Raw genomic sequence first — 13125 nt, 5'->3', positions numbered from 1 at the left:
TGTATAAGTTGTTAATGAAATATATTGAGCATCTTCTGTGTCCCTGTCACTCCTTGACAGCTCCGAGGGCCTGGACACCTGGAGAAGGGCCAGCTGACCTATAGGATCACAATTTGTTTTGGCTTCTAGGGGCAAGCACACAGTCAGGAAAAACTGAGGTCTCCCCCACCCCCAAAGGGTCTGCGTCCCCAGTGATTTCTCCACCTCAAGTCAGAGACAAACTTGTTTCTTCTTAAAATTTTCTTCAGCATTAGACAACTGACTCACTGTTGGAAAGAAGCTTCACCAAAAAGTCTTTATACATGTTTGTGCTCCCAGGGAGTTCACTGTCAAATCCATGGGACAATTTCCCTTGTTGCTTCAACTCTCTCAGTGCCCATGCAGACAGAGGATGCAGATCATGGGAAGTAACCTCTCCCTGGGCTCACAAAGCCTCCTTGAGCTCTGGAATGAAGGTTGTGATTCCTGGAGAGGAATCAACTAATGTCTAAAAGAGAAAAACTGAAAAAAAAAAAAACACACAAAACTCACCCTTGGTACTCGACAGAATAGTGTATTATTTCTTCAGGCACAATCACTGGGTTCCATGTCAAGACATGCTTCATGTTGGTTGATTGTACAGAGAGGTTCTGAGGGGCAGGAAGAACAGCCACTCCATCTGAGACCAAGGCAGATAGACAGGCTGACAGGTGAGCTCAGGGGGCTGGCATCGGGGGAAATGCCACAGCTTCAAGTTAGTTTCTAATGAAAAGCCAAACATGCTTAGGAACTAGAAACAACTCTAAAGTCACCATACTTGTGTTCATGCTAAATTTTTGCTATCATCATTGTAATTCTGCCTTTGGTGATTGAATGGCATGTTAATATTAATAATAATAATGGCTAATATTATTGAGCACTTACCATGTTCTATCTAGGCCGTGTGCTAGGTTGTCACATGATTATCTCATTTAATCCTCATGACCATACTGGGAGGTAAGGACCATTAGTTTCTCTGTTGTACAAATGAGGAAACTGAAGCACATTATGTACAACCCTTATGTCACGTTGATCTAGATGCAGGCCTTGACTCTGCCACTTACTATGTGACCTAAAGCAAGTTGCGTAAACCTGAGCCCCCCACCCCTACATGGTAAACCCATACTGGCTCCTGCCAGCTTCTCATCACCACCTTCTCCTGCTACTGCCATCCTCAGGTACCAAAGCAATTTGTTTGTGTCCCCAAGAAGGCCAAACAGGGCGCAGCTGCCATCTGAGAAGTGCAGGCTCAGGTCTGCCGTGGAAGGAGTCCAGTGCAGAAAGGCACCAAGCCAGCTCGGAGACTCCACCCCAGGCAGCCTGCAGCCCTCTGAGCCAGCCGGGATTCAAGCACCTGCTCACACAGCTGTGTGCTCAGAGTGTGCACACAGTGGGTCTACAGTTTGCACACAGAATCAAAGAGGCCTGTGAAGCTGAACCTGCCCTCATAAGGACCTTGCAGCCTCAGGGCTCATCCTTGCGTGTAACCCAGGGTGCAGTCCGGATCTTCCGATATGGTCTTCTCCTCCGACTTTCACACGCTCTTCTTTTAATGCCCAACACCTGCCTCCCTTTGCTGTTACAGTTGCAGTGATAATATCAACAGCATGGTGTGTATGAGGCTGGGACCCTTGCCTGGGACTTTTCATCTGTGTGCCTGTCTCCAGATTGGCACCTGCTGTTCGTTATCCAGCGCTGTAACCACGAGAGGATGGGTGCTGCTGGGGACACCCCACCTGGTGCCCTTGCTTCTTCCCTAATATAGGACCCTTGTGATGCATCCTGATCTCACTCTCAGCATCCACGGCCTGCCCTGTGAGGAAACACCTAGGGTACCCACAAGGGAGGCTTCCTGCCATCCCCACCTTTAAACCTGTAATCACCCAAGGGATGAAAAGGAAAAGAGCCAGCTGCAGTGAGGTCACCCGGGAGGGTGGAGCGTGGTCCTCTCTGACATCCTTCCTCTGGTAAAGTAGACAAAACATTTCCCTAGTCAGATATGCGAAGATTATAAAGCTATGTAAATATAAAGCTCTAATTCATAATTCTAAAACTCTCAAAAATGAAATCTCCTGGCCCAGATGGTTACACTGGAGAATACTATGAAATAGTTAAAGAGAAATTAACACCAATTTTATACAATCTCTTCAAAAAAATAGAAGAGGAAAAAGCACTTTCCAACTAATTTATGAGGCCAGTATTACCCTGATACCAAAATCAGGTAAAGGTAGTGTGTATTTAAAAACACAAAAGCCTACACATCAATATATCTTATGCACTTAAATGCCAAAATCTTCAACAAAATACTAGCAATCCAAATTCAATAATGTATAAAAAGGATTATGCACCATGATCAAGTGGAATTTATTCCAGGTATGCAAGGCTGGTTCAATATTTGAAAATCAATTAATGTAATCCACTGCATCAACAAACTAAAGAAGAAAAATCATACAATCATATCAGTTGACACTGAAAAAGCATTTACAAAATTCAACATCCATTCATGATTTAAAAACAGAAAACAAAAAACCTCTCTTCAAGTCAAGAACATTAGGGAGTTATCTCAATTTGATAATGACCATCTATAAAAAACCTACAGTTAACATCTTATTCAATGGTGAAAGACTGAATTCTTTCCCCCTAAAATCAAGAACAAGGCAAGGGTGCTCACCCTCATCAGTTTTACTCTACATTGTACTAGAAGTTCTAGCAGCTGTAATAAGGCAAACAAAGGAAGTAAAAGGCATTACAGATTGGAAAAGAAGTAATTAATCTCCCCCTATTTGCACGCTACGTAGAAAATCCCACAGAATCTACAAAAAAACCTCCTAAAACTAATAGTGAGTTCAGCAAGTTCATAGGATACGAGGTAAACATTAAAAATTAGTTGTACTTTTAAATACTAGCAATGAACACTTATACACAGAAATTTAAAATATTTACAATCATTCCCTCCCCCAAAAGAAAAGCTCAGGTGTAAATCTAATGAAACACATCTAGGATTTGTATGGGGAAAACTCCACAATGCTGGTGAAAGATTTCAAAGAAAATATAAATAGATGGAGAGACATACTGTGCTCATGAATCGAACAATTTGACATAGTTAAAATGGTAATTCTCCCCAAATTGATATACAGGTTTAACGTGATTCCTATCAAAATCCCAGCAAGGTTTTTTGTAGATATATACCAGCTTTTTCTAAAATTTATAAGCAAAGGCAAAGGAAGGAGAATAACTGAAACAACTCTGAAAAAGAATAAAGTGAGAGAGATCAATCTGTCCAATTTTAAGACTTACAGTAATGAAGATTGTGTGGTATTGACAAAGAAATAGACATATAGATTGATGAAACTGTATAGACATCCCAGAAATAGACCCACACAAATATGCTCGACTGACTTTTGGCAAAGGTACAAAAGCAATTCAATGAAGGAAGGATAGCCTTTTCAACAAATAATATTAGAGCAACTGGATATTTGCAGGCAAATAAAAAACCTCAACCTAAATCTCACACCTTATGCAAAAAATAACTCAAAGTGGACCATAGACTTAATGCAAAATATGAAACTCTAAACTTTTAGGAAAAAACATAGAAAATCTTCAGACCTAGACAAAGATTTCTTAGACTTGACACCAAAAGCAAGATCCATAAAAGGAAACATAAATGGGCATCATCAAACTTAAAATATCTTGCTCTGCAAAAGACCCTGTTAAGAGGATGAAAATACAAGATACAGACCGGGAGAAAGTACTTGCAAACTATATCGCACAAAGGATTCATATCTAGAATATATATACAAAGAATACTCAAAACCCTACAGTAGAAAAGCAAACAATTCAATTAGAAAATGGGCAAAAGACATGAAGAGTCATTTCACCAAAAAGTACATACAGATGGCAAATGAGCACATGAAAAGATGTTCAACATCATTAGCTATTAGGGAAATGCAAATTAAAATGTCCCTGAGATAGCACCACACAGCCATCAGAATGACTAAAAATTTTTAAAGTAACAATACCAGACCCTGGTGAGGATGCAGGTAAAGTCACTCTTACATCGCTGGTGGGAATATAAAGTGGTACAGCCACTCTGGAAGATAGTTCAGCAGTTTCTTGTAAAACTAAACTTGTAATTACTATACAACCCACCATTTGCACTCTTGGGCATTTATCCCAAAGTAGTAAAAATTTATGTCGCACAAGATCTGCACAACAATGTCTATAAACAAACTGGAATCAGCCCAGATGCCCACAGGTGAATGGTTAAACAAATTATGGTATATCCAATAAAAAGGAACAAACTGGGGCTTCCCTGGTGGCGCAGTGGCCGATGCAGGGGACACGGGTTCGTGCCCCGGTCCGGGAAGATCCCACATTCCGCGGAGTGGCTGGGCCCGTGAGCCATGGCCGCTGAGCCTGTGCGTTCGGAGCCTGTGCTCCGCAACGGGAGAGGCCACAACAGTGAGAAGCCTGCGTACCGCAAAAAAAAAAGGAACAAACTATCACTACGTAAAACAATCTGGATGAATCTCTAGGAAATTATGCCAAGTGAAAAAACCCAACCCCCCAAAAGTTACATACTGTATGATTCTATTTTTATAACATTTTGAAATGGCAAAATTTTAGAAATGGAGAACAGATTAATGGTTGCCAGGGGTTAGGAACAGTGGGGAAAGGCACAGTAGGGGGAGGTTCTAAAAAGGCAACAGGAGTATCGTTGTGGTACTGGAACTGTTCATTATCTTGACTGTGGTAATAAATACACAAACCTATTACACACACACACACAAGCACACGCTCGAACGAGTGCAAGTAAAGCTGGGGAAGTCTGAATAAGACGGGTGGATTGTATCAATGATGTCAATATCCTGGTTGTGATATTATACTATTGTTTTGCGAAATACCATTGGGGAAACTGGGCTTTCTGTATTATTTCTTATAACTGCATATAAATCTAGAATTACCTCGACAAAATTTCAGTTAAAAAATACAAACATAGTGTCATCACACCTAAAAATTTAGCATTAATTCTGATTATCTGCATGACAGGATACATTTTAAAAGACCATGATAGGATAAATTCAAACAGGCTGAAATGCACCTAGGAGAAAAGTAAAGTTGTAGAATTAGGTGCAGTCAATTAAATCAGTGAGGGACACCTGTTTAGGGTGGGAGACCTAACAATTAGGTGTCCTAATGACCAGGGCACTCATCAAGGATTTAAGCAACTACTCTGAGGTTGAGTTTCTGGGTATATCTTTCTTCATGAGGGGCACACAGGCAGGACAACAGCAAGAGATGTCCCAAAATTTAGGTGGCTCCATTATGTTATGCAGCAGTTTGCACTTGTGTAACTGTCTTCTCCTACCTGTGAAGTTCCAAATCTAACTCCACTATGGGCAAAATACTCAGTCTCATTCCTGTCTTAAAATGAAAACTACTGCTTCTTTCTGAGCCCTGTAGGCAACATCTTCAATATCTTTATGCCATTTGTACCATATATTCCAAATTCCATCTTTGTTTCGCTGTTGTTTATGTAGCACACATACACATTGGGAATGAGATGGAAAATCAGTAATGCCCATGAACTACTGATGCCAGGGGATGTTTAATTGGGTTACATAGAAAGCATGGTGGCCCTACATGAGGAAAAATCCATTTTATGCTAGGACACTAAATAGGGAAGTCTATTTTCAGCTCAGACTCCAAGCTGAGAGTGACTCCTTTCACCTATGAAGGGTTTCATAGGTGAATCCCCTCCAGTTGTTAGACAAGGCTCACTGTGGTCCTGAGAACACAATTCAGTGGAGAAAAAGAAAACTTTGGGGCTTCCCTGGTGGCGCAGTGGTTGAGAGTCCACCTGCTGATGCAGGGGACACAGGTTTGTGTCCCGGTCCGGGAAGATCCCACATGCCGCAGAGCAGCTGGGCCCATGAGCCATGGCCACTGAGCCTGCGCGTCCAGAGCCTGTGCTCTGCAACGGGAGAGGTCACAAGAGTGAGAGGCCCGCGTACCGCAAAAATAAATAAATAAAAGAAAAAGAAAACTTTGTTATCCACCCACCATTCTCATTAACAAGAAATGTCATCTACCAGCCAGGAGTAATGTGTATTGAAGTCAAGTCTCTGAAGAAACCAGTGAATAGAGACTCTTCCTGATGTGAATGAGTAAATGCAAAAACAAAGAATACACTCAAGGCAGGAGGGGAGAGTAAGCTTACAGTGTGAACAGGAAAGACTACTGGCCACAGAGAGAAGGGTGCAAAATTGGGAATAATTATTTCCTCAGCCACACTGGATGAGAATTCTCAACGGAGCTAGACCAAGATATTGGAATATCTTCTGTATAATCGTTTGGTTCCTTGTGAATAGTTATGCTCCTGTCACTGTAGAGAATTGTTCTTGTTCTAGCAGTCTGACTCAGTATCTCAAGAAGGCCCACTGGGTGGAGCCTCTTGGGTGTTTCCAATAGAGACTTGAGCCAGGTGACTGTGACTATTTAAGATTCTGGTGCTCAATGTGGCAGAAAGTAGCTAAGCAACACTTTTTGCATAGAGCTGCATTCACAAAGCTGATTCCTCTTTCTTGCGGCCTATTAGTATTCTATTGCTGCTGTAACAAATGCCCGCAAATGTAGTATCTGAAAACAACACAGATTTATTATTTTCCAGTTCCATAGATCAGAAATCTTACACAGGTCTAACTGGGCTAAAATCAAGGTGTTGGCAGGACTGCAGGCTCCAGGGGAGACTGTTTTCTTGCCATTCCCAGCTGCTGGTGGCCACCCACCTTCTTGCGCATGGCTCCTCCTTCCTCCATCTTTAAAGCCAACAATGGCTGGTTGAGTCTCTTTCATGCTTCAAATTTCTCCTGCCTCTTTTTCTGTCCTCCCATCTCTCTCTCACTGCATCCAGGAAAGGTTCTCAGCTTTGAAGGACTCATGTGATTAGATTGGGCCCACCCTGATAATCCAGGATAATCTCCTAATCTCAAAATCCCATAACATTAATCACATCTTTAAAATACCTTTTTCCATAAGAGCTAATATATCCACAGGTTCCAGGAATTAGAACGTGGATGTCTTTGGCGGACCATCATTCTGACTACCCCATGGGGCTTGCACTTCAGGGGATATTGATACCATGAACTGACACGATACCCTAAAATGTCTCCCTCGAATATAGTAAATTATTTCAAGAGAATCCCCTTGTATGTGACCAGAAGAAGAAAAGAGCAAGGCTGAGCTAGGACATGGCTGCTAAGCAGGTTGCTGGCATCACTCGCTGCCTAAGTAACTAGTGCCCCACCCCAGCTTCAAAAGGTATGCAAACCAATTCATGCCTCAGGAAAGTGATCTACTGCTTCAGGATCTTAAGGTATGGTCTTTGGATCAGCAGCATCACAATACCCAGGAGCTTATTAGAAATGCAGACTCTCAGGCTGCAAGCTGTGCCCTACACAACCAGAATGTGCATTTTAACAAGCTCCCCCAGGTAATTCATAAGCATATTAAAGTTTGAGAAGCACTGGTATATAGAGTTCTAAATGGTTCTCAACCTTGGCTGCCCATGAGAATTACTGGGGAGGTGGCTTTTTGTGGGTGTTTTTTTAAGTTTTATTTTGAAATAATTTCAGACTTACAGAAGAGCTGCAAAAATAGTACAGAGAGCTCCCATATACCCTTCATTCAGCCTTCCAGATGCACATGACCATAGTACAAATATGAAAAGGAAGATATTAACATTGGTCCAATATCAATAATGAAGCCTCAGTATTTATTCGAATTTCACCGATTTTTTCCCCTAAAGTCTTCCTTCCTTCCTGCCTGCCGTCCTTCCTTCTTTCCTTCCTCTTTTTCAGGAACCAATCCAGAATCCCATATTTAGTTGTCATATCTATACTTAGTCTTCTTCAATCTGTCCTCAATCTTTCCTTGACATTTTTGACGGGTACTGGTCAGTTGTTTTCTAGACTATTTCTCAGTTTGGGTTTGTCTGATGTTTTTTCATGATTTGATTAAGGTTGTGCATTTTTGGCACATACAGGGAATACATGATGTTGTTATGTCTTATTACTGGTGGTGTTTACCTTGACTACTTGGTTAAGGTGATGTCTTCACTATAAAATGACCATTTTCCCCTTTATAATTAATAAATAACTTAGGGGAGATACTGTGATACTATGCAAATATTCTTTCTCCCCCAACTTCCATCCATTAAATTTTGTGTATATTGGTAGATATTACTTGCAACAATCATTGCTGCGATGTTTTGTGATTTTCTATGTGTTAACTGGAATTCTGTAAGAAATAGCTCTTCCTTCTCCACCATTTGTAATAGAAATTTATTTTATTCTATCTTTTTTTGTTTGTTTTTTGTTTTTTTTTCAGTACACGCGCCTCTCACTGTTGTGGCCTCTCCCGTTGCAGAGCACAAGCTCCGGAAGCGCAGGCTCAGCGGCCATGGCTCACGGGCCCAGCCGCTCCGCGGCATGTGGGATCTTCCCAGACCGGGGCACGAACCCATGTCCCCTGCATCGGCAGGCGGACTCAACCACTGCGCCACCAGGGAAGCCCTATCGTTATTTATTTTGTTACTCAAATCGTTCCAGCTTTGGCCATTGGGAGCTTTTTTGGGTTTTTTGTCCTTTTGACTTACTCCCATCTCTCACTCTCTTTTTTCATGTTATTTTTATTAATAGACTTTTAATTTTTAGAATAATTTTAGATTTATAGGGAAAAAACGCAGACAGTAAGTACACAGAGTTCCTTCCTGTACACCCTTCACTCAGCTTCCCCTAATGCTAACATCTTATATAGTCACAATATATTTGTCAAAACTAAGAAACTAACATTGTACATTACTATTAACTAAACTCCAAACTTTATTTGGATTTTGCCAAATCTTCTACTAATGTCCTTTTCTCATTCCAGGATCTAATCCAGGATCCTTGTTGCATTTTCCCCATCCTTTTTTGAGCACTTCCTTCCTTACCACAAGATGCTCCAAACTTCTATTTTCTCTTCCCAGTTATGGAATAAACCACTTCTCTAAGGAGCCCCACCCAGGAAGTTTTGAAAAATCCCAAAGACCAGGCAGCACCCTAGATTAGTTAAATCAGACCTCTGGCTGTGAAATCCTGGCATTTGTATTTTTAAAAGCTCTCCAGTTAATTCCAATGTGCACTTGAGGTTGAGAACCACTGATCTAGACCTTACTTCAGGTACCTGAAAGATAGTTAAAACTATGAACGATATATGATATCACTTATATGTGGAATCTAAAATATGATACAAATGAACCAATCTATGAAACAGAAATGGAATCATGCACATAGAGAACAGACTGATGGTTGCCAAGGGGGAGGGGGTTGGAAGAAGGGATGGAGTGGGAGGCTGGGGTTAGCAGATGTAAGCTTTTATATATAGAATGGATAAACAGGTCCTACTGTGTAGCACAGAGAACTATATTCAATATCCTAGGATAAACCATAATGGAAAAGAATATAAAAAAGAATGTATATATATATATATATATATATATATATGTATAACTGAATCACTCTGCCATACAGCAGTAATTAACACATTATAAATCAACTATACCTCAATAATAATAATAAAAAAATCTATGAATGATAAACCCCTAAAGACTTAGGTGTATTTCCCAGCAGGTTCTTATGTTCCCTGCAGACAGAAAACACTGTTTTGTTCATATCTAACCACCCAGAACGTGGCACACAGCAGGCGCTCAGAAATACAGAATGAATGAAAACGAAACAGGTGAACCAAGTCTTGGCTCCTTAGTGAAATTAGCCTCGGCCTGATTTTTCCCCCTGAATTCCTATCTCACATTAGACCTTTGTGTCATTCTGAGGTTTATGCCCACCACAAAGCCCCTGGGCACATTTCCCAGGCAGAACCCCTTGCATCTCCTCCCTGGAATCGCCATGCTGGCTTCCCCTCACTGTGTCTGCTGTCAGCTCCCCCGCTGGCTCTGTTCTGCCACCTTTACCTCCAACAGCCCTTATGGCAAATGTGTCAGAAAACACAGCAACATCTTCTTTATTCCTTTTGCTTTGTCCTTCCAAACTTTTTCTGGCCTGCTTCAACGTCTCAGCTTCTTCTGCAGAGAAGTACAAAGGGCACAGGCTCTGTAGCCAGCAGAACCAGAGTCAAATCCCAGTTCTCCCACTTATTAGATGTATACGCTTGGGCAAATAGCTGAACCTCTCTGAGCCGCTCTTTCCTAGTGTATAAAATGGGGGTTATATCACCTACCTTGCAGGATTGATGTGAGATGTCAAGAGAATATTTTTGCTAATCCAGAGCACAGTGTGTGGTCATAAATGGCAGTTGCGATGGTCATTGTTGCTGTTATTATTACTATTATTATTATTATTGGTAGTGGGAATCAGTTTCCTGAATTACACACTATTATTTGAAAGGGACAGGGCAAGGCAAATAAATTCTGTAAAAGAGAGCAAGACCTCTACCCATCTGTCCCAAGGATCTAGAGTAAGTAGTAGAAGTTCATTTAGACATTGCAGAAATCATTGCAGGCTCCTACACAGTCCAGAGTAAATGGTCAAAATTGCATAAAGGCAACCTCAGCTAAAGCAAATAACTGCTGACACCACCATCGGTTTGCATAACCAACAGATGAAAAGTAACATCTTCAGAGTGCCTTTGTTTGCATAATCTCGTTTGACACCTCCCAACGGAAAGGTAGCTATTTTGACCAATTTGCAGATGAGGAAACTGAAGTGATAAGAGATATACTCACTGAACGAGCAAGTGATAAAAGTCAAAACACACACAGATCTTTCTCACTCTGACATCCTTGTGGCTTCTACCACTGGTGGGGTTTTTTTGGTTTTTTTTTTTTTTTTTTTTTTTTTGGGTGGGTGGTGGAGGAGGACAGGGATGGTTGTTGTAGTTTTTTGTTTGTTGTTTTTATTTCTGTGTAAGTTTACAGGTGGCAAAAGAGTACTCATCTCCAGGTCTACTTGAAATAGGAGTCTTCAGGAAAAGGCTTAAAAGACTGGACTACCTCATTGAAGAAAATGTCAAATTAAAAGCTGGATGAAGGGGATCAAAAAGGGTAAATTTCCAGTTATAAAATAAATAAATCATGGGGATGTAATATATAGTATGGTGACTATAGTTACTATACTGCATATTTGAAAATTGCTAAGAAAGTGGATCTTAAAAGTCTTCATCACAAGAAGAAAAAATTTGTATGGTGACAGCTGTTAACTAGACTTATTACAGTGACCACTTCACAATACATACAAATATCAAATCATTATGTTGTACACCTGAAACTAATATAATGTCATATGTCAGTTATACCTCAATTTAAAAAAAAATCAGGAAAAATATGCTGGCCTTTCCCCTTCTCATTTGGCCACCCCGTCTTCTCCCTTTAGCTTAGTGGAGGAGTGTTTTCCTAGCAACTTGTTTGTGCCACCAACTAATCAATGAATCAAGTAACTAACTGATCAGCTAACATGCTGAGCCTATGCTAGGGGCTGTGGGGACGCCAGGAAAGATGCCTAGGTCCTGCCTTCAGGCCAGTGCAGGCAACAGAAATAACCCACTGAAACAGAGTACATGGGGTCAAGGATCAAAGGAGAGAGGTCTGGGAAGGGTCTGCAGGAGCAGGGATCCATCTGGAATGATGATGGGACGACGGGTTTGGGATGGGGTAAGGACTGGAGAGGGAGCTTCTGAGGGAAAGAACTACAATAAAGACCAGGAGGAGGAAATGGCGGGGGGGGGGGGGGGGGGCGGTGATGCGCCAGCTGTGAAGACAGCAGCCGCCTGTGGCCCATACTTGTTTTCAAGGAGTAGTGAGAAATAGGATTGGGGCCTAAATATGGTGTGTCATGAAACAAACAGCAAAGTTGCTCATCATGTGCTGAGACATAGAGTTGTGAAGGGTTTTGAGCTACACAGGCATATATTTGATGTTTAAGTCAGCTCTAAACATTTGCTAATCACCTCGGCACTGATTTGTTACCTGATTTAAACTAACTAGAATAATTAGTTCTCAGTGTTAAAAAAAAGAAAGTACTCAAGACACCCACAGACACTGCAAAGTGCCTAGGACCTTGGTGTATTCAAATTAGAAATTTCTTTTAAATGTTAGTTGACAGGAAGAAACATCAAAAGTGAAAGCTGCGATTTCAGAACAATAACATGTAGGTGCAAGCAGCCAGAATGGAGCAGAGAAAATTATGTAATCTTACTGGCAGGCAAAATGCCCCAAACCAAATACTTTTTAAAGTGGTATGGAGTACCTGACTGCTACCTTTTCTGAAGTGACCAGGAGAGAATTCCAATTTTCATAAATCTTGTACCCAATATTAAAGTTGCAAATTATGTCTTTCTATTCGCGTGTATTTTGTTAGAATCTTTACTTAAACCTGTCCTTACAGTGAACATCTCTGAGGCACACACAAAAAGACTGAGATAATAACTATGTTGTGGCTTTTAAAACTAAATAATAAGATAAATAACAAAATGCATGGATCTCTGCTAACCTTTAAACTATTTTTCTGATGCTTTATCTCCCTAGATTGTTCTGTGGACATTGAGAGATTTCTAAACAGAATGCAGGCCTTTTCTCTGTGGGGATGGAGGATTAGGAGGTGAGAAACCTTTTCAAAAACAGACATAAGATGTTCTATGCATATATTGCAACCCCAAACCCTGGGAAAGTATTTTTCACCTTCCTAACCTACATTTGAGTCCCAGACTGTAAGCGGTATTCTGATTCATACTTACCCACGAGCAAACAAGGAATCAAGGCGTAGGAAAACCACATGATAAGACTTGTCTCGATTTCTTCTAGAACCATTGTGAGGGTCTCTGTTTGGCAGGCTCAGTTTGACCTGGAACATTGTTTCCTTCCAGAATGAAGCACTCTTTCCGTATCAGCCATCCTTGCTTCGGAACGCAGAAGTTGGAGCTGAGTCTGAGTCGCTGTAAAGCCTGAATTGTTCTGGAAAGAGGAGCCAGCCCAGACACCTCACAAGAGGCGGGCTGGGCACCACCCTCCTTTCTGCCCAAACCCAGATGTTGCATCAGGGGGTGTGGCCTAGG

General features: G+C 41.2%; 1 protein-coding gene across 1 annotated transcript in view; it reads right to left on the bottom strand.

Annotated features, from left to right (window-relative positions):
- Positions 1-12886, bottom strand: part of IL20RB (interleukin 20 receptor subunit beta) — a 29837-nt gene extending 16951 nt beyond the window's left edge. Inside the window, exons 1-2 of the mRNA XM_065876977.1 lie at positions 12808-12886; positions 532-658 (exon numbers count right to left, since the gene is read on the bottom strand). Of these exons, the coding sequence (XP_065733049.1) occupies positions 532-658; positions 12808-12880 (200 nt within the window). The 5' untranslated portion in view covers positions 12881-12886. The remainder of the gene's footprint in view (positions 1-531; positions 659-12807) is intronic.
- Between the last annotated feature and the right edge of the window lie 239 nt (positions 12887-13125).

This window comes from Phocoena phocoena, chromosome 4 (assembly GCF_963924675.1).
Source record: "Phocoena phocoena chromosome 4, mPhoPho1.1, whole genome shotgun sequence".
NCBI lineage: Eukaryota > Metazoa > Chordata > Mammalia > Artiodactyla > Phocoenidae > Phocoena > Phocoena phocoena.
Note: the sequence above shows the minus strand (reverse complement) of the source record. Positions and strands in the feature narration are given on the sequence as shown.